Source organism: Panulirus ornatus, chromosome 13 (assembly GCF_036320965.1).
Source record: "Panulirus ornatus isolate Po-2019 chromosome 13, ASM3632096v1, whole genome shotgun sequence".
In the NCBI taxonomy this organism is placed as follows: Eukaryota; Metazoa; Arthropoda; class Malacostraca; order Decapoda; family Palinuridae; genus Panulirus; species Panulirus ornatus.
The window spans coordinates 10,134,919-10,156,847 of NC_092236.1; the positions used below are offsets into that span (position 1 = coordinate 10,134,919).

Below are 21,929 nucleotides of genomic sequence, written 5' to 3' on the forward strand. Positions count from 1 at the left end.
CCGAAAGAAGCACCAGGGCCATGCAAAGCAAGCACCAAAGTATGCACTCACGCAATCGCTACAACCAGACAAGCGCCACAAATCTCTTAGCGGCGCGACCATCCCCAGTGGGGAGGACGAATAGTTAAGTTGGGTGTCAGCCGGCATGCCCTCTCCGGGGGCTTGGAACACAGGGTCCTGAAATTCGTGGGTTGTAACGCTAGCCACATCACCACTGAGACCCCGCATAAGAGTGTGTTGGATTCCTAATGATAACTAACATGATTCCGTGATATCCTAGCTGTAAACAATCATAAATTAGAATCGCAAAAAAAAAAAAATGTTTTTCCCTCGCATCTTCCTTGATGGGTTGGGTTATTTATGCCTCTCCTCATCCTTATTTAGTCAATTTCACAAAGGAACGATTGGCTAACATTACCGTGCTTGACTGATAAACAGACTGTTCGTAATATCTGTAATTTTGTAAGGATGATAATGACGACCTCCTCCGAGGAGCAACAGAGACATAACCCCTGTACAAACAGCCCTCACTCCAGGGTTCGTTCCCAAGCACGTAAAGACAAACGCACACATGTACACACAGGCAGACTCTGACAGTCACAGGCGTACATAAGAATGCAAACGCTGACTAACACTCACACATAAAGATAATACAAAATATAAAATGAAATGCTAGAATAAATATTTACACACGTGGAGGCTGTCATGTGCAAATAAGCAAGATGTGAACACCCAGAGCTGTGAAGCTTCACCAGTCCCGAATTCCAATAAAGTCCACAAGATCACACAAAAACATTTATCTTACGTGATCATAAGTTTGGCTTAAGAGGACTTTGAGAGGTTCATCACATGCTGTATTTACTTCAGATAAAAACAAAAAGTTTTAATATGTACGAGCTTTGTTTGCAATCTCTTCTGGAATAATTCATTTATGAATTATCATTTTAACAGTTGAATACACCATCCTAAATGAACGCCATGACACAAAAATGAGACTTGAAGTATTCATACAAACACAAACCAACGCATCTGCATATACAAATGCAAAATCACCCCCACTGCATATATACATTATACATCGAACCACTGCATACCCTCAAACATTTAAATACGTTCTTAACTGCTGTACCGGAGGGATGGTGGCGGGGGAGACATACGCTCATGTAGTACCGAAAATTATTGGAACTGCTGACACGATACTGAGGTTTTAGAAGACTACCTTAGTAAATATATGAAGAGAAGATCTTTATTCATAATACACTAAAATGAGACCAATCTGATAGCGTACATGATGTGATATTTGAACAAGATGACCTAGAATTCTTAATCACAATAGTACAAAATACAGTAATACTCTAAAATAACGGATCCATAAAATATTCGTTGTCTGTAGGGCGACAACCTCAGGTATATCCTGTTCTAAAATTTTGTTACAAACTCAGTAACTATAATTTCAGCTTGTAATACTAGCTGAAAAATAATATAAGGTAAGATTTGATTTCATTATAGCTGATGGGAGATAGCGATTTATATAAGCCGACACGGTGCAATGTGTAATTACGAGGAAATTAAGATAGGCAATATTCACTTTTGGCCAGGCACTTGAGCCAAGCCTCATTATGATACCTTAACAGTCTAACACACACACACACACACACACACACACACACACATACACACCAATCCAGTATGATCATTTGAGGAACTCAAGAATAAGATATGCAGACAAGATGTGAGCCCACGCACGACGTACCCAGAGAAGCCCTTGGCTCCACCTGTCAGGCACACTGCTGGAGCCAAGGACGCCGCCGCAGCCGCCGTGACCACCACCACCACCACCTGCGAGGGATCGAGGTAGGTGGAGGAATCTTTCCCCATCACGATCCTCGTTTTCGATAATCCTAATGGTCAAGCAAGCCCCTTGCCCATCGTCTGTCCATAAACTAAAACTATCAGCCACATCATCAGATCCATCACCAGCGCCATTACCCCACACACACACACACACACCGCTATCACTCCTACCCTGAGCAATAACCACTATACCATTATCTCCATCACCATTAACACCGTCGCCCTCTACAGCCGCCTTCTTCTTCTTCCCACCGTAAGATGAAAAACGTCGGACTTGCTACATCGATGGATACCGAGCCTTCTACCTGCCCAGGGTATACAACATTGTCTAATTCCCTCGTCTCGAGGTAGCGTAGCTATTCTTAGTACGATCCTGTTCTCCACACCTGCTCCCACTCATTGTCTGGACACTTCATATTTGTCAGCCTTCCTTAGCAATGATAATCATCACAATAAATCAATCAGTAAGATATTCAGCCGGAGTTGGTATACTCAATGGATGCAGTTCGGGGATACACTGCGAAGAGAAATGTTTCATCATCAGAGTGCTCTACACTGCTTGGGCCTTGAAGAAGTATCTTATAATCTGAATCAAAATTTATATTTGGGTGCTCAAAGGTGGAGCCCCTTACTCCACCTTTATCTAATGCTCTTCGACATTCCTCACCACGTTTATCCGGGGTCTGTCCTCAAAGGAGCCGCGAGATCATTATGTTGGCTCAGCCTACGTACTCCAACGCCAACCATGAAGGGTTCAGCAGCATGAGAACTTCTAATACGGAAGAAACGGCGTGGTATCTCCGTCGCCTGAGTCTTAAACATAATGGAAAGTGTCACTGGTTGTGAGTTCTCTCTCTCTCTCTCTCTCTCTCTCTCTCTCTCTCTCTCTCTCTCTCTCTCTCTCTCTCTCTCTCTCTCTCTTACTCACTGGGGTTGTTCAGACCGTAGCAAGGAACTTAGGTATGCACAGGTGCACAGTCAACCTATGAAGTCTCCTCCACCCGTAGAATACCTCCTGTGTGAACAGTACCAGCTTGATAAAGTTGCCTCAGCAACCGTTTTACTGTTCACTGAACGACAGTGACCTGTTTCCCAAACCTAAAAAGTGAACTGCACTGGTGTATCCCAGGACCGGGGAAGTAGTACCGCCTGAGTGTCGGGAGGATTAGAGATAACGACACAGTGAGGTAGCACTGTGTTGTCTGCCACGTACGACGTACCCCTCCCAGGCCCTGGCAGCTGTCTCTCTCCTAGCCTCATTTTACACACGGACTGATGGCACGAATCCACAAATGACACCCTCTCCAACTCAAAACATAATTTCTGAAAACATATAACATACATCTCTCTTCTCTCTCTACCCTAGTTTATCCTCCCTTTATTAACAAAAGTACAGCAGAACACCTTCTAATGGGTTCTCCAGTGCCCTACAAGGAATGGCGTCACCAATCGAGGTGGACTGGATAGATCCCAGCGGCCCATGACCAACATCAAGTAACTGGGAACTAATCCATTTCGTTCGACACAACTCCCAGACCTCTTTTGATATTCATTTCTGCAATATTTGCTGTCTCAAGTCTCTAACCGTCGCTCTGTAGAACACCATCTATGTGCTTCTCCTGATCTGTCCAAGGCTGCGTCTCCTCTACATTAACAGATCTATAACTTTAATCCCAAACATCGCTCCCCCTCCAAAGGTTTGTGCCTGTTGTACAACAAAAGCCAGTGATCGCCTCTCGGATCTTGAGTACACCAATTTTAAAGTTATCTTCCTCAAAATTTCTCTATCCTCTGTGTAACTTTGCCTATATATTTCGTATATTTCCCTCTCATTTCCTCCAACTATATACAATTCTTTGACTACCTAACTTCCTGTCACGAAGCATTGCTCACTGTCACATCCACGATGTGGAATCCTCTATGTTGGAGGTTTCAATGAACACTTCAAGGATTAGTTAGGCTTTAACCGGGAAGATCCCGACATTGCCTTAACTGGGGCATGTTTTGCCCATGCCATGTTGGTCAATACAGAATAAAAGTACTCTGTAAGTCTACCACTCCAATAAATACAGCGCGTGCTTTAAAAAATTTCTCCGGAATGTTCCGTGTTTACTATACTTCAATTGTTATATATATATGAACTGTGCTCCATAACATCTACCCTCGAGTCTGCTGTCAGATTAACGAAAGATGCAAAAGAAAATATATATACATATATAACATCTTATAGTACGCCAGTGTATCTCTTACCATGAAAGAAAATTAAATGAATCATAAAAGACATAATGTATGTAACACACTACAGATGATTAAACAAGATGCACAAGCAGGATCGAAACATAATATGAACCTCACAGGCAAACAAATGACCCGTAAGTTAATACAAACAAGATACTAGAAACATATCTGTGTATGTAAGACTTGAACACAAGAGGTATGAGTTATGGCTGCGCGAGTGTGGCTGGGAAAACTGCCGACGTTGCAAATGGATTAGTCATTAAGATTTATGGCAATCAACCGGACCATGCCATTAGTGACGCTGATATCAACCTCGCTGCTTTTTTTTTATTATTTAGAAGGGGTTACGCAACCGGTGCATAGGAGTATATACATCGTAAAGACATTCGTACCTGACCATGTTTTCGATAACGTGATCAAACCCATTGAAAATTCAAAGAGGAATTCAAGAACATCCTATTCACATTTAATGATACAGTTATCGCATCCACCACTGACTGGCATTCTTGTTCGCCGTAAGTACAAAAAATAAATGCACTAAGGAAAAAAAATCAACAATAAGCAAAGCAGCTTAAATAAGACTCACTAAAAGAAAAAAAAAATCAACAATCTCCAGATCACTAGCAGTAATAAGACTCACTATCCTATTTTATATACTTAAGAAACAAAGGGTGAGAATGTTTCATGGTTCGCAAACAGAGACGTGCAACACTTCCACTAAACATTCAGTAACATATATCTTCATTGCTGCATTATCAATAAAGCAACATCGTGCTGTCTGCCTTGCATTAAAGAAAAAAAAATAATGCTTATGGAACAGGAATTTGATTCATACTCCAAGCTATAAAGAAACTCCAATGTAAAGTCAGTGAAATAAGCTTGATGAGACGATAGGCTTCAAAAAGACGGCTCTCGACCACAACTAACGGGCCCCACTGAGTGTAGCGGAGCGCTCTGCAAGGATCAGCCCGCCGAATGCCGGACCCCATTCGGAATAGCGCGCTCGCTCCCTAAGGTTAGTAGACTTGCAACGATGGCGCGCTAGGGTCCAGACGCTGCCTCTCTCTCTCTCTCTTACTTTATCACCAGATCTTGAAGACATATTTACGAAACCTGATCTCTTGTGTCAAGTGTCAGGTCTTAAAACTGCTTACATTTTAGTACTGATGAATTTCTTTTTCGTTCTTCGTCTTCAAGATATCATCTAGTGTTTACTTCTAGGGAAAAGTTTTCTTGTATAGCTGATTACTTTGATTTTATTGTAAGGACGTGGATATAAGAACACTGCACTCGGAATTACCCAATTTTCTGAATAAGCAATTAAAGAAATAGCTAAAAAAGATATTAAATGTGCATGAGCACTTACTTTCTTACCCAAGAGTTCCCCATATACGGAGTTCTTGCAGCGCACAGGAAGCTGGCGACGTCCACCGGGAGGGATCATAGTTCAAGAAGTGTGGTGATCTTGTGTGTTTGTGAGTGTGAGGTGAGTGTAGTACATTAAGAAGCAAATATTCAGTGTCAAGGATGGAAGTTACATCATGGGTCCTGTGATAAACTGAATCGGTGTCTGTAGCGTTGTACAGAGTAGCAGCAATGTTCGCATTGCAGACGAGAAAGTGCAACTCACACATGCCTGGAGAGAGTTGTTTCAGACGAGTGTATGTCGGATGGGGTTGGGAGGGCTTTAGAATCTTGAGGAGTAAACCCATACGAATAAATTCGGAAGGCCTTAAAAATATCTATCAACACGTTTTCTTTACCTAAAACTAAGCATGAATTTAATCTTCCGCTGATATCTTCAAAACTGATGTTTACTGACAGAAAACGAAATTATAATCTTAAGTGCAACGCTTAAAGGGACAGATCATATGAATGATTCCCACATTCGGCGAAGCTGTCATGTCATTTCACCTGGGGAATGTTCAATATATCATGAGAATGAGAAAAGAAATTACGGGAAATTCGATAGCTGAGGTCCATGTCAGATGATGGTGGTTGGGGTGGAGGCGTGGTCAGTACAAGGGTGGTGCCTGAGGAAGCTGCTCGCTCCCCATTATCCGTCGGCTCCTCTGTGATTACCTCGTGAGTCATGGCAGAATGGCCGGCAGCCGAGGGGGCCTCTAAACCAACCACGGCTACCCAGACACTTTTCCCATCTCTACGGCTGCCGTAGGAATATATATATAAATATATATATATATATATATATATATATATATATATATATATATATATATATATATATATATATATATATATATATATATATATTTCCCAGCCAAAATACCACTTAATTCCACCAGGTATGAGGAATATCTATCCCACTGCATGACCAATATCGACAGCAGTCATGTTTAGCGACCATACATACAGTATAATAAACCGCATCGTAGTATCCCAAACGCCATGCCCTAACACAACGTACTTTGCCTTCCCTACTCTCCTTACTTGAGGTTACGTTTCCTTTCTGAACTTCGGTTTTTACACATGACCCAAATATATGTAGTGTAAAGCAGATATACCAGTGTATAGCATTCCATTTGCATAGCCAATTTCCCTGCTCACTGGCCCTACTCTTCCTCGCAAGCATACTGGCGGCTTATTCACACTGAGCCCACATTAACCTAACACTAGAGCTGCTGACTACACTTCTTGAAATGTGAACACCCGGCTGGCTGTAAGATAGCGTCACAGACACTGTATATGTTATCTGTTATCTACTGCCAGCAATGCCTGGGTGTCTGGCTATATTTGTATTCATGGAAGGATGTGCGTCCCTCATGGCATTTCCTGTTCTCTGTGTAATGCATCTATATATGAGATGTAGAGTATTGCTTTTTAAATTCAAGACACCAGTATACGAAGGTGGGAGCAAGCTGCAAGGCAAGACCGGGCCGCGTCTTCTGTAATGTATCGACAGTGTTAGCAGACAAAAATAAAATCAATCAGGAGAGAGTTGCACCAGTGCCGTACATGGGATATAACAAGCAAGGCGGGGGTATAAATCTTGGTGAACTCGCCACAGAGGGATCCCATCGCACATCTCGTCCGTAAAGGATGTTTACTTTTCAAAGAAAACATCTCGAATCTTTTCTCAATATCTTTTGTTCCTCTTCATGTTTGTTTTTGTTTAAATCATTATCTATTGTCTCCGTCGCTTGAGCTATTGTCAGTATTCGTGGATACTGATGTAATCCCAGAGGACAAAGTCCGGAGGCTTTTTTGAGGACATAACACTAGATGTACCTAGTTCTTCCCTCCCTGCGCCTAGCAGGTAAGCCGGCAATAGAAGGGCCAGAGCCACTTTTGCAGGCCATAGCCACTCGTGCAGGTCAGAGCCACTCTTGTGGCCCAGAACCACTCGTGCAGGCCAGAACCACTCATACCCGAGCCACTCGTGCAGGCCAGAGCCACTCGTGCAAGCCAGAGCCACTCACGAAAGCCAGAGCCACTCGCGAAGGCCAGAGCCACTCATGCAGACCACAGCCACTCGTACAAGCCAGAGCCACTCACGAAAGCCAGAGCCACTCGCGAAGGCCAGAGCCATTCATGCAGACCACAGCCACTCGTGCAAGCCAGAGCCACTCACGAAAGCCAGAGCCACTCGCGAAGGCCAGAGCCATTCATGCAGACAACAGCCACTCGTACATGCCAGAGCCACTCATGCAGGCCAAGACACCACTCGTGTGGACCAGAGCCACTCGCGTGGTTGGCCAGCGATACTCATGAGGATCGGAGCCGCTCGTACGAGTCAGAACAAGAATTACTGGTAACTTGAGGCGTCGTGGCTCCTCGCTGGCTGGGTACAGTGATGAAGGAGATAAGGTGGACGTTAAGAACCCAGATGATGGTTGATGCCAGCAGTGCTACATATTAACGTACGGCCCAGGCAGGTTTCGTCCCCTGGACCCACCCACCTCCTCCTCCTGGGGCGCCAGGGGTGTGAGTCCACCCATCGTTAAGCAGTCCAGGAGCTGATCTTTGGGAGATACAACGAATGGAAGAGGATCCTGAAGTCCTATAAGTCCCAGCATGGACACTGTCAGGGAAGGTGTATGGGTAAAGGATATGGTCTCATATGTTAACCAAGTAACATGAACCTTGTTAATTAAACACAGGAGGACGTATGATGTGTGACAGAAATCGTTGATGTTACTGGAAAATGAGGGCAATATTTTTTCTTACGTTACGTGAGACGGCACAGGTAGCTGAGGCCCTCCCTAATCAAGGCCATCCCATTAACGCTATACGTATATATATATCCTAGCCTGAGCCAGGTACCCATTTTATCCACCAACCCTTAGGGGTGGATGAACAGCTAGGTTGACTGTGGACGGACTGCCGCAACGAGGATTCGAACTTATGCGCTCAACCCACGGTCAGGAACGTCTACCGCTACAACGACAAGTAATCATTTACAATGTGTCACCAGGGAGGATGGAGAGACCAGCTGCTGCATGAGACATTGTGCAAAAGTATAATGGTCTGTGGCCACTGCTAACAGAGTAGGCCCCACTGCCCTTGATCCTGCCTTTGATACTGCTGTCGCCTTGAGCTGACAACAGTAAAAAGTAGATGAGAGAATCTTTACTCATTAAATTAGTAGGTGTTAAGACGAGCTAGAACATGCAAGTGGGAGGGGTCCGGGTATGTTCGGCAAGATCCGTGAAGAGCCAGAAAACAGGCGGGAAATTCTCGTATTTATACATTCAAGTACAATCAAAAATATGAAAAAAAAAAAAAAATATGTAAAACAAGATTCTAAATCGTAGATGTCAAACTGTCATGCTTAAAGAAAACAGTGTACAAAATGTTTTTTGCATTATCCTCAATGAAGATGCACGAAGGAATATCTCAATATCTCCGTCCACAGACGAGACAGACTGCAGCAGAATATAGTGGGGGTCTGGTGAGAGCGTGTGTTTATTTAAAGGATGAAATCTTCAACATACTTGTTAGCCTTCTAGAATATTTTAGACAGTACGGTCATATGACTTGGCGATGGGTGAAGATAGTGTGCACTGCTGAGTGAGCCACAACGCTGCTCGACACGGGAATCGATCCCCAGCCTTGGTACTGGCTTTGTGCACACTCCAGAAGGCGTCAACAACTCCTGTCTTGTGTCTGGCACTACATACCCGTCTTAGGAATCGACTCCCTCTCCCTAGTACCACTGCATCTTGTGTACTGTTGCGTGTGGCACAATGCTCGGCCCCCTTGATTTTCGTACCGCTTCGTGTAGCGCAATGCTTAACGCAGGAGTCGACCTATGGCCTTAGTGCCGCTGCTTGTCGCGCATCATAAGGGGATTGGCTCCCGTCCTGCATGTGGCACAGCAGAACTCGTCACGGAGTTTGACCGCAGTCCTGTGTGCGGCTGAATGTATGACAAACACGCCCCGTGCTGCAGCTGGGACAGACCGCTGCTGCTTCTGCACCACACTCACAAAAAAAAAAAAGACCATGTCTACTTGAGAACGAGAACAACAACGGTAGAGACGTCTACGATGTCAAGTTTAATCAGCTAAAGTGGGATGACGATTCTCTTATGAGATGCATGAAAGACTTGTTTTTGCAGTTTATCTAAGAACCCAGAGCACTATCTGACAAGAGAATTACAGCTTGGAGATTATGTTACTAATGTAAATGACAAGATGACTTAAGTTAAGGCCTGCTGGCTAGACACGGCCTACATAGTATGCGGGGGAGGGCAGGGTGTGGGAGGATCACTTGAAGAAATAATCTCCCACCTACCATACTTTCCTCCTCATCTCCCCCACTCGTGGTCTACTTGCCTGTCACTTGTAAATTGCAGCTACTCGGGTCACTTGCTTCAATCCCTAAAGCAGAAGTGAACCCAAGAAAGAAGTGTACATTTCCCATACAGTTCCTTACCCTTTACCACCGTTCCCCATCTGGGTGACCCATGATGTTGTCCCGCAACGAGTGGTCAGCCCCATGGCACATAGGAGTCCACGAGTCTTACTCACTAGTTCTGGGTAAAGTTTCTGGCCTTCAGACACCTGTCAACAGTGAGGATACAGAGCGAAGTCCAGACTGTAGAGGCGCCATAGTACTTGAGGTTGACGAACATAATATGTTATTCATGTATCAGTATGTAAGACAGGCCGAGCGACGACAGTTTTACCAAATAAACAATTTGTATTAATTAAGTCGGTTGAGATGGCAGGAATTTTCAGCCCTTACCAACACAAGATAAAGAAACGTGTCTGTGTAAGTATACTATTACTACTTCTACTGCTACTGCTATTTCTACTTCTGCTACCACCACTACTACTATTATTATTTCTAATGATGATGATGATGATGATAATAATGATAATAATAATAATAATAATAATAATAATAATAATAATGATAATAATAATGATAATAATAATAATAATAATAATAATAATAATAATGATAATAATAATGATAATAATAATAATAATAATAATAATAATAATAATAATAAAGACAATAGTAATTATAACAATAAACAGCATAGTTTTTTTTTACAATATAAACATAAATGTTCTTAAGCTTAGGTTTATGGTTCCCAAATGCCCCGAGTCGACGAAGAATGCAGAAACGAAACTTGGAATATTTGACGAGAACACTGACGTGTTCCTCACAGAGCATCTTGTCATCCAAAGCTACAGAGAGGAGCTTTGTAGACTGCACACCTTGGAGGGACCCAGTGAGACAACAGGGCTTGGGACATGACTGAAAGCAAGGCTGACTTGCAAGACTTCTACTGACGATGAAATATTTGCGGCGGTCCAGTTTTGGAGGATGTCGAGGGTTGTTCTGGGGGGGGGGGGTTAGTAGTAGTAGTAGTAGTAGTAGTAGTAGTCGACAGAGCCGTCGTCATTCCGACACCAGTGGCGGAGTCGTCATCACGTCCTTTCATCGAAGAGTTACATCCGTGACGTCATCATTTACGAGGATGGGACAACACAAGGGAGCACTGACGCTGTGGCAGACTGCTCAGCTTAGTTGCTCCATTAGCATCCGAACGCGAGTTGTGTGATCCAGCAGGACATGCCATCTGCGTGGAGCTTTATATAAAGATCGCCCGGATGAGAAGTGATAATCGGCTTCCGTGATGTTGCAGATGAAATTTGACCGTTTAGCTTCACCGCCATCCACGCTATGTACTTCAACCTCGGGATACTGGACAGTTCATTGCTTAAGATGGCTTACTGTCGAATCGGCGACCTTCCTGCTATGTCCTGATCATTCAGTCGTCGTGAGGGTGAGCAGAGAACCGATATGCTTATGCAACAATCGATGAGTAGCAACGGCTGGGGTGGTGGGTACTGACCAGATATATCAATGGAAAGTCCAATGTGGTGTGTAGAGGAGGTTTACAACCTGCGGTAAATGCAGCAGTTCCTGGAGACGTGTGGGGTTAACTTCAACACCCCCTATACAGCACTGCTCGTATCTCGACACTGTGCTACCTGATTTAGGGTAATCTGAGTTGCTTGTAAGACTGTCTTCCAGTGTAACACCTTAGGAATAGCGTGGCAGATGATGCAGGACGCAGTGAATGACAGACGGAGTTGAGCGGGAAAGTGTACAGTACAAAACCAACCCACGTTACCTCCTCACCCTCGAGAATTTCAACACAGGCGGGACGGATGTAGTTCCTTTTGACACATCAACACTACGCCCCCACCCGCGTGCGCGCATTCGTGCGCGTGTTTGCATACGTGCTTGTATCTGTGTTTGCGTACGTTTGTATGTGTGTGTGTGTGTGTGTGTGTGTGTGTGTGTGTGTGTGTGTGTGTGTGTTTTTCAGCATCTTTCCCTATGCCTGTGTGTGTTTATGTCCATGCATGTATATGCTTCAAGTTTTTTATGTTTGCACATCTATATTTGTTCGTGATACACGCTTACTCTCGTACACGTGACATGAAAACAACAAATATCAAATCACCTCAAATTAGTTATGATTAACGTGAAACTGTATGCATGTAAACAAGTGCATCCATCTTTCTTTACTTGCGACCTCTCAGAGTAATTCTAAACGACTAACAAATGAGCAAATAAGAGAGCGCGGTGTATGATTCCTATTTCTGGTTCTATGAAAAATCTCATGTGGTTGCCATCACTCAAATGACGTCAGCGACCCGAGGTGTTCTCCATTGGGAGCCCCAACACTTGGTGGCGGTGATCAAGGGTGTGGGACGGAGTGGGAGAAACCACAACATGTGGTGGTGGTGGTGATGGTGAGGTAGTCAAGCGTGTGGGTAGGGACGAGAGATATCACACCATGTGGTGATGAGGATGGTGGTAGTACTTACGGTGGATGGTGGCAATGGTGGTAGTGGTGCAGTTGATAGTGCTGGTAGTTAAAGAGGGAGGGGGGGAATAGTCAAGGATGTACAGTGGGGCGAGAGATACCACATCAAGCTGTTGCTGTGGTCGTGGTGAAGGGTTACCAGCGGTGGTGTTGATCATGAAAGTGATGGAAAAGCTTGTGGTGATGTCGGTGGTAACCATCATGATGATAGCCGTGGTAGATACTGTGGGGGTAATGGCAGTACTTTATGGGAGTTCGTGTGTTTATGGTGATGGTGGCAATGGTATAGGTGATGATGATGATACTAAGCACCAGCCGGGTCACCACACCATGCAGAGACAGGTACATACCACAACAACAATCACGAGTGACGACACAAACTACCATAAAGAGGTGGTTGACTCACTCACCTCAATGTGTGCTTTATGACGCAAGCTACAGAGAACGGAAGCAAGTTATCATCAAGGCCTGTTTCTGAAAGAAGCAAAAGAGAAAATCTAAAAATCAGCAGGTCATTGTGAAGACGTGAGGTTAAGAAAAAAAAAAAAAGGACTGGTGTATAGTGCATGCATAAGATAAGCCTTGCTCGTTACGTAAGTTTAATGAGACTAACAAACGTAACAGGAGGTTGTAAGATGGTCCCAGGTATCATTTCAGTACTCCTTAGTCAAGACAGACGTACTTTCGTGGAAGGTATGACTCGGTCATTTTCTAGCAGGGGCTCTGTGATACCTTACATCTTACAATCTCCCTTGGTAGCAGTTTTAAGTTACGCTGGCAGGCCCTGCCTCCTCCGGACAATGGCTTCGCCAAGTATTAAATGGTACTTGTAAAGATATTCTCATAGTTAAGGAGATATCGTTTACTGTACTACACATGTGACAAAATCGGACAGAGCTTTGGATAACACAAAAACATTCTGAACATAAAAGCAAAACAAAGCATAAACAGTTCTAAAAACCCAGGGTTTACCACATGGAGGATGCTAAACAAGGTAAAATTACCAGCAAACCGCATTCACCTTGTTTACCTTAGGTAACAATGGATCAAACCAGTTAAACCTTATATGAAAGATATGCAAGTTTTGTTGAGTAAAAAAAAAATGTGTATGAAATTAACAATTAGACTTACCGTATTTTGGAATGTGTATCAACAATGCAGTTGTGAACAAGAAATGAGGTCCACTTGTTCGTACAAGGTATGTTATTCATCATTTCTCTGACTAATTCTTTATCACTCCATGCAAGAGAAACTTCTGGTAGTTCATTCACATTAAAATGTTTCACTGCCTCTTGAATCTAAGTTACTGAACACAGGCTTTTCAACACCACAGTTACACCCGGAAAACAAAGAGAGTTCGTCCAAAGCACATGTTTCCATCTTAAGCAGCACAATGCTCTGGGGGTGAAAGAATGACAAGAGTCGCTACAAAAGTAATATGTAGTAATATATACGAAAAGATTTGAAAAAGTACAAAGGATTCGTGAATACATTTATAGAAAGAATGCCTCGAATGAATTACACTGCATAACATTTACGAAATGCAATATTGAACCTATAATTTACTCAGTTGCAAGACGTGCAAGACTTTCATCTGTTAAGTTTATTCACTCTAGTACTAGAGATGAATGTAAAGCCTTTTTAATGCCTGTATAAATAAGTGATAAGTAGATAAATATCTTAACGATAATAGTGAACACATAAATTTGTAAATGTTCTCGCTAATCTAATATTTTGGTCATACAACTTCACAGAAAACGATTCTATTCACCCCTTAGATTTATGGGGGACTATTGACTCTTACAAATATTCGTAACGTAATACAAATCATCTTTTAAACTGTACATTTACTCACCATAATCGCGTTACCTCCTTAATGTATACCAACGGTTTATTACATATGTGAATTCTGTATGTGTAATGAATCTCAAACAAATATTGGTAATGAGTACATACTTAAAGAAAAAAAGGAAAACTCAGTCATTGTTTGAAAGAGTATACAACAGTGGGAAAATCGGATGACTTGAGTTGTCACAGGGGAATCGATGCGCTGCTGTTGGTCACTAGACGACAGCAACATTCATGGAGTTGTGATGAAGGAGGTAGTGGTTCTGTCTGATCTTTATCAAATTATAACCATATTTCTTAAAGCCGTCCCTGACATCCTCCAGACTAAAGAACTGCGGCAGCTCGTTGTCTTGATACAAGATCACCTGCAATCAGTACAAACTTATATATATATATATATATATATATATATATATATATATATATATATATATATATATATATATATGTGTGTGTGTGTGTGTGTGTGTGTGTGTGTCCAGTGGTACAGGGGCAAGGATCCATATGTATTAGGTGAAAAAAATGCTTAGTAATGCATTGTCTATAACCACATCACTCTTGCATGAGACACGATGGTTAGGTAGTGTAACCACCCACGCACCTTGACGAAGAAGGGGTTGCCAAGTGCCTTGTTCATAGAAAGAAAATCTATCGTCATCTCGTAGCCTCCACCAGATATGTCCAGGATCAAGAGGTCCACCTGGTGGGCATTAAGGTCCTGTCATTAGCAAAATAGGTTTGAATTTCTCACACGTTTCTTAATGCGAGTAATAGAGATAAGTCCACACAATTATTATAGGCTTTGAATTACCATTTGAAGCCAAACTAACTTAAATCAATTATATCCACGTCGTTTCTACTATGCACTACCGGAAATTTATCTATTCCTTGCGTTCACTCCTGAGACATTCCTCGTGACATACTCCCTGGCTGGTGTATCTTTGGTACTGACCTGATCATACCTGGCGGCGGTCAGGACGGACAGCAACGGGTAGCAGGTGGTAGTCCAGGTCTCCCCGAAGTTAATGTCCTACGGAACAATACATATGTTTGATATTGCCCAAGGCAGGCTGAGGCAGAAGTAATAATCCACCATAGGAGGATGTGAGGACGACATTTTTGAGGGAGAGGAGGAAGAGGCGGGACAGGGGAAGGAATAGTTTGAAATGGTAGAGAAGACTGGAGTGTGCAGGAATGACTCTCTTAAGACGTTGGTATCTGGACTGACCAATATACAGTCAGTGGTAAATTAACAACCCGCAAGCCAGGCTTTCTCCCTTCATGTCGCTGGACTACCTATCTCAGTTACACTTATAAAACATATATGGCTATAACTAATCAAGAAATACTTTATTTGTATAACTCTGACCTCCAACCTATCACCTTGTCAGCTTGTTCATTCCCCACTACTGCCAAACACAACTTCATCACTTCTTACTACCACAGCTTATCAGTACCTCCTGCCACCACTTTATTTTCCATTACCGAAAAAAAGGTCTGACGTAAAAAGTCAGTAGGAGAGCTAGCATAATCAGAATGACTTACTGATTTTGTGGCGTATTTCAGGAGTTTGGACTTTCCCTGTTGAGTCCGGTACACTGTCTCGGTGATGTTATTTGGAGAGCGAGAGCGGACCATCACCTCCTGGGGTAGTAGGAAAGAGTACTAGTACTACTAACAGGCATAATTACTTTATGAAAATGAAATAATTCTAGAAAGTCAACCAATTCTAGATTACATATCAGATACGCAAAAAAATCAGGCTTCTATGCATTCTATAATCATGAAAATTAGACCGCATATGAAAATAGAAAGATATAGACCATAGACATGAAACAAAACATTTCTAAGCTATTACAGTACGCATATGAACCGGTTTTATATCAGCTTGTACGGATCTTGCTAACAACAGTACCGTCTATGTATTTTTCTACAATAAGACTATAATGCCAAATGTCAATGGCGTGAGATATATTCCTGAAATATAAAAATTTGATTACCTTCTTTACGATGAGGTCGGTGGTGACACAGACGGGGAGTGTGGTGGAGGTCCTTGGGGAGGATCGGAGCTGGAGGTAGTTGTGAGGGTCGGCCTCCAGCAGCAGCCCTCGCCAGCCACGGGCAGCCTCCAGCCACCAAGTGTTACTCAGCCACAACCCATCCTGCGCCCCGACCTCCACGAACACACCGCCCACCTGCATGTGTAACATACACGAATGTATTTTTGGTCAAACTATGTCATTAGATATGTATCAAAATGTGCAGTTATCCTTACGGATTAACGTATATAAAAAGATAGTATCTATCTATATACAATATGTATTTTACATTATATAGATGGTGCCGGACTCTTAACTGCATGAGGTTTTAGCGAGAGAGAAAAGATGCCTTTGGCGAGGTTGTATTATTGTCAATACAAAAAGGAGTATAATCTGGATGAGCCATAACCTCTGCATCATACACACACACACACACACACACACACACATATATATATATATATATATATATATATATATATATATATATATATATATATATATATATATATGTCGCTGTCTCCCGCGTTTGCGAGGTAGCGCAAGGAAACAGACGAAAGAAATGGCCCAACCCCCCCCATACACATGTATATACATACGTCCACACACGCAAATATACATACCTACACAGCTTTCCATGGTTTACCCCAGGCGCTTCACATGCCTTGATTCAATCCACTGACAGCACGTCAACCCCGGTATACCACATCGCTCCAATTCACTCTATTCCTTGCCCTCCTTTCACCCTCCTGCATGTTCAGGCCCCGATCACACAAAATCTTTTTCACTCCATCTTTCCACCTCCAATTTGGTCTCCCTCTTCTCCTCGTTCCCTCCACCTCCGACACATATATCCTCTTGGTCAATCTTTCCTCACTCATTCTCTCCATGTGCCCAAACCACTTCAAAACACCCTCTTCTGCTCTCTCAACCACGCTCTTTTTATTTCCACACATCTCTCTTACCCTTACGTTACTCACTCGATCAAACCACCTCACACCACACATTGTCCTCAAACATCTCATTTCCAGCACATCCATCCTCCTGCGCACAACTCTATCCATAGCCCACGCCTCGCAACCATACAACATTGTTGGAACCACTATTCCTTCAAACATACCCATTTTTGCTTTCCGAGATAATGTTCTCGACTTCCACACATTCTTCAAGGCCCCCAGAATTTTCGCCCCCTCCCCCACCCTATGATCCACTTCCGCTTCCATGGTTCCATCCGCTGACAGATCCACTCCCAGATATCTAAAACACTTCACTTCCTCCAGTTTTTCTCCATTCAAACTCACCTCCCAATTGACTTGACCCTCAACCCTACTGTACCTAATAACCTTGCTCTTATTCACATTTACTCTTAACTTTCTTCTTCCACACACTTTACCAAACTCAGTCACCAGCTTCTGCAGTTTCTCACATGAATCAGCCACCAGCGCTGTATCATCAGTGAACAACAACTGACTCACTTCCCAAGCTCTCTCATCCCCAACAGACTTCATACTTGCCCCTCTTTCCAAAACTCTTGCATTTACCTCCCTAACAACCCCATCCATAAACAAATTAAACAACCATGGAGACATCACACACCCCTGCCGCAAACCTACATTCACTGACAACCAATCACTTTCCTCTCTTCCTACACGTACACATGCCTTACATCCTCGATAAAAACTTTTCACTGCTTCTAACAACTTTCCTCCCACACCATATATTCTTAATACCTTCCACAGAGCATCTCTATCAACTCTATCATATGCCTTCTCCAGATCCATAAATGCTACATACAAATCCATTGCTTTTCTAAGTATTTCTCACATACATTCTTCAAAGCAAACACCTGATCCACACATCCTCCACCACTTCTGAAACCACACTGCTCTTCCCCAATCTGATGCTCTGTACATGCCTTCACCCTCTCAATCAATACCCTCCCATATAATTTACCAGGAATACTCAACAAACTTATACCTCTGTAATTTGAGCACTCACTCTTATCCCCTTTGCCTTTGTACAATGGCACTATGCACGCATTCCGCCAATCCTCAGGCACCTCACCATGAGTCATACATACATTAAATAACCTTACCAACCAGTCAACAATACAGTCACCCCCTTTTTTAATAAATTCCACTGCAATACCATCCAAACCTGCTGCCTTGCCGGCTTTCATATATATATATATATATATATATATATATATATATATATTTTTTTTTTTTTTTTTTTTTTTTTTTTTTTACTTTGTCGCTGTCTCCCGCGTTTGCGAGGTAGCGCATGGAAACAGACGAAAGAAATGGCCCAACCCCCCCCCCCCCCATACACATGTACATACACATGTCCACACACGCAAATATACATACCTACACAGCTTTCCATGGTCCACCCCAGACGCCTCACATGCCTTGATTCACTCCACTGACAGCACGTCAACCCCTGTATACCACATCGCTCCAATTCACTCTATTCCTTGCCCTCCTTACACCCTCCTGCATGTTCAGGCCCCGATCACACAAAATCTTTTTCACTCCATCTTTCCACCTCCAATTTGGTCTCCCTCTTCTCCTCGTTCCCTCCACCTCATATATCCTCTTGGTCAATCTTTCCTCACTCATTCTCTCCATGTGCCCAAACCATTTCAAAACACCCTCTTCTGCTCTCTCAACCACGCTCTTTTTATTTCCACACATCTCTCTTACCCTTACGTTACTTACTCGATCAAACCACCTCACACCACACATTGTCCTCAAACATCTCATTTCCAGCACATCCATCCTCCTGCGCACAACTCTATCCATAGCCCACGCCTCGCAACCATACAACATTGTTGGAACCACTATTCCTTCAAACATACCCATTTTTGCTTTCCGAGATAATGTTCTCGACTTCCACACATTTTTCAAGGCTCCCAAAATTTTCGCCCCCTCCCCCACCCTATGATCCACTTCCGCTTCCATGGTTCCATCCGCTGACAGATCCACTCCCAGATATATATATATATATATATATATATATATATATATATATATATATATATATATATATATATATATATATATATGTATATATATTCCTATAAACCTTTAGACATACAACTCCAGGACATATAATGTAAAGAGGATAAAAATAATCAAAAACTATACCTTTTCTTGAAAAAGTTTTCTTATGATGTCCTCAGTAGCGTTATAAGAGGGAATGTGCGACCAAGGCGGGATGTGAGGGTGGAGCCGCTGGCGGGGTAGCTGAGGCAGGGACTCCATGCTGGACCTCAGGTGGCGCACCAAACGCTCGTCCCGCCACGTCACCGGCTGCCGCAGGTACTGGCGAAAACATCGACCTGCCGAGCGCAACAAACAATAGCTAATATGGCTCAGTGGCAGATTATCATTGTCAATCATCAGTGCAGTGTTCTCTAACTTGAGGAGCGCCCACACTGGCAGTACGGGCGTCCTTAGTTATATGCCAGCTGTTCAGAAAGTCAACAGTCATTACCAACAACATACTCTAAGTGATTCTATTATTTCGTAATCAGGTTCGGACACCCAGTTCTAGTTCAGTCCCTCGACCGTATATGTAAACGTGGGCTGAGCTCTCAAGTTGTCCCTAGTGAAGAACTCACGACAAACAGGTGTTGAAGAAGAGTGGCTTGACGACGGGTGGATGTGAGGAGGGGTAGAATGCGCTGTTGGGGCGAGCGGCAGCCCACCCCAGAACTGTCTGGCCAGGCGTACTTCCAACAGAGTCAGCACCGCCGCCCAAGTGTACAACAACGTATAAGTTGACTGTTTTCTCCTGACCTGAAAATTCGAAAAGCTATGAAGGACCGTGAACACCATATAACATTTAATCACAAGTTGCACTAGATTTAAAAAGAACACGTCGCAACGACCAGCCTCCCAGGAAAATCGATCCTCAATTCATTACTTGCTCTTACTCTGATCAGAGGAACACAAACACACACATGGTGAACCTTCTCGCTCGAATTTTATAACCAACCACCAAAGCTTAATAATCAGCTCCATATACATATTGCCCACGCGTCACAATCTATGAAATTGTTAACACGTAAACTTGACTCCTGCAATTAAGATCTACTTTACTTTGTTATCAGTGATTCAGAAGCATACTTAGAGCTAAATCCCTCATTACTTTAATGTATCAAACTGAACTATAAATCCTACATTACACAGATCCCTTAAATCAGCTACAATCCTACAACTTAAACATCTTACTATAATCACTGACAAAGTTAAAGTTATTGTAACTTCTTACCATTAGTCTGATGTTCAAGGAAATTTCTGGGTAACAATTTCACTGTTGCTCCTTTGCAGACAATATTTATCAATATGCTCAACCAATCATCTTGCCAGCTTGCTGTTTCTAACGCTAGCGTGTTTATAAACTTGTGCAATCATGAAATTTTCCTCAGTTCAGTAAGATACTTTTGATAAACTGATCAAATGTCAAAATATTATCAAATAAACAAAATAGTATCCATAAGGGATAAGAGTTCCCAATTTGAATCCGATCAATTTGAATTTCGGGTACTAAGTCCTGAATATATACGTTGTTTTAACGAACACAGTGAGGTTTCAAAGACTAATGTACTTTGAGCTTTGTCAAAAAAAGAAAACTGGAAATACAAAACTCGAACACTTGGACATCGCAGTACACCTTTGGTAACTTTCCAATACACGTATTTGCGTTCATTAATGGTAACGTAGTACAGAAATTCAATTAATGAGTGGCACAGTCGGCTGGTTAGTTGGGCTTAGGCCTATCAATTGCCGAGGTCATTCAGACCGTTATATACTAACCACCAACCGAAAAAATTTTAAACACCTTAAGGTGCTAAACATATTACTAAGGCCAAATACTATGATCCTTGTTGCACGTGAAACCGTAGGCGCGGAGTATATTGACTTACTGAGGTGCCAGGAGGTAGCTGCCGCGCACACAAACAATATTCCGTTCAGTTTTCCTGCACGGTTTTGGTACCTTACCTTGAACTCTTGTTTGATATTTTGCTGAAAATACATCTAGACAAGAGAGTTCAATTTATGATGTACAAGTTCAGTACCTTACCTTGAACTCTAATTTGATAATGTGCTGAAAATACATCTAGACAAGAGAGTTCAATTTATGATGTACAAGTTCTACTGGTTCGTTAATTCAGTACCTTAACACCCACTAAAGTTACAGTTCATTCAAGTTGAAACGTTATGGAAATTACAAACGTTCCAATTTTTTTTTCCTGGTGATCGTTCTAATTGGAGAGGGTAGTACACCGCTAAAGTAACTTTGAAAGATTCTGGCATCTTTCACGTATTCCCTGCGTGTCGTAGAAGGCGACTAAAAGGGGAGGGAGCGGGGTGCTGGAAATCCTCCCCTCTCGTTTTTAATTTTCCAGAAGGAACAGAGAAGGGGGCCAAGTGAGGATTTCCTTCAAAGGCTCAGTTTTCTGTTCTCAACGCTACCTCGCTAACGCGGAAAATGGCGAATAGTATAATATATATATATATATATATATATATATATATATATATATATATATATATATATATGTGTGTGTGTGTGTGTGTGTGTGTGTGTGTGTTCCCTAATTCCCGCGATAGCATCACAAACACA

At 42.6% G+C, this 21,929-nt stretch overlaps 1 protein-coding gene across 1 annotated transcript; it reads right to left on the reverse strand.

The window, feature by feature from the left end:
• Window positions 1-13,254: 13,254 nt before the first annotated feature.
• On the reverse strand, window positions 13,255-21,197 carry LOC139752588 (uncharacterized). The gene is made up of 8 exons (XM_071668342.1): window positions 20,574-21,197; window positions 19,921-20,098; window positions 19,445-19,638; window positions 16,257-16,451; window positions 15,802-15,900; window positions 15,209-15,286; window positions 14,858-14,956; window positions 13,255-14,621 (listed from the first exon to the last, which is right to left on the reverse strand). The coding sequence occupies exons 1-8, from the start codon at window positions 20,574-20,576 to the stop codon at window positions 14,472-14,474; spliced, it is 996 nt and encodes a 331-aa protein (XP_071524443.1). The 5' UTR covers window positions 20,577-21,197; the 3' UTR covers window positions 13,255-14,471.
• Window positions 21,198-21,929: the final 732 nt, after the last annotated feature.

Bases quoted from the DNA above. Each gene is read 5' to 3' on its own strand.
- LOC139752588 (XM_071668342.1), bottom strand. The intron at 15,901-16,256 runs GTAATCAAATTT...CTACTACCCCAG, and splicing joins CCGACCTCATCGTAAAGAAG to GAGGTGATGGTCCGCTCTCG. The intron at 14,622-14,857 runs GTGCGTGGGTGG...TACTGATTGCAG, and splicing joins GCAACCCCTTCTTCGTCAAG to GTGATCTTGTATCAAGACAA.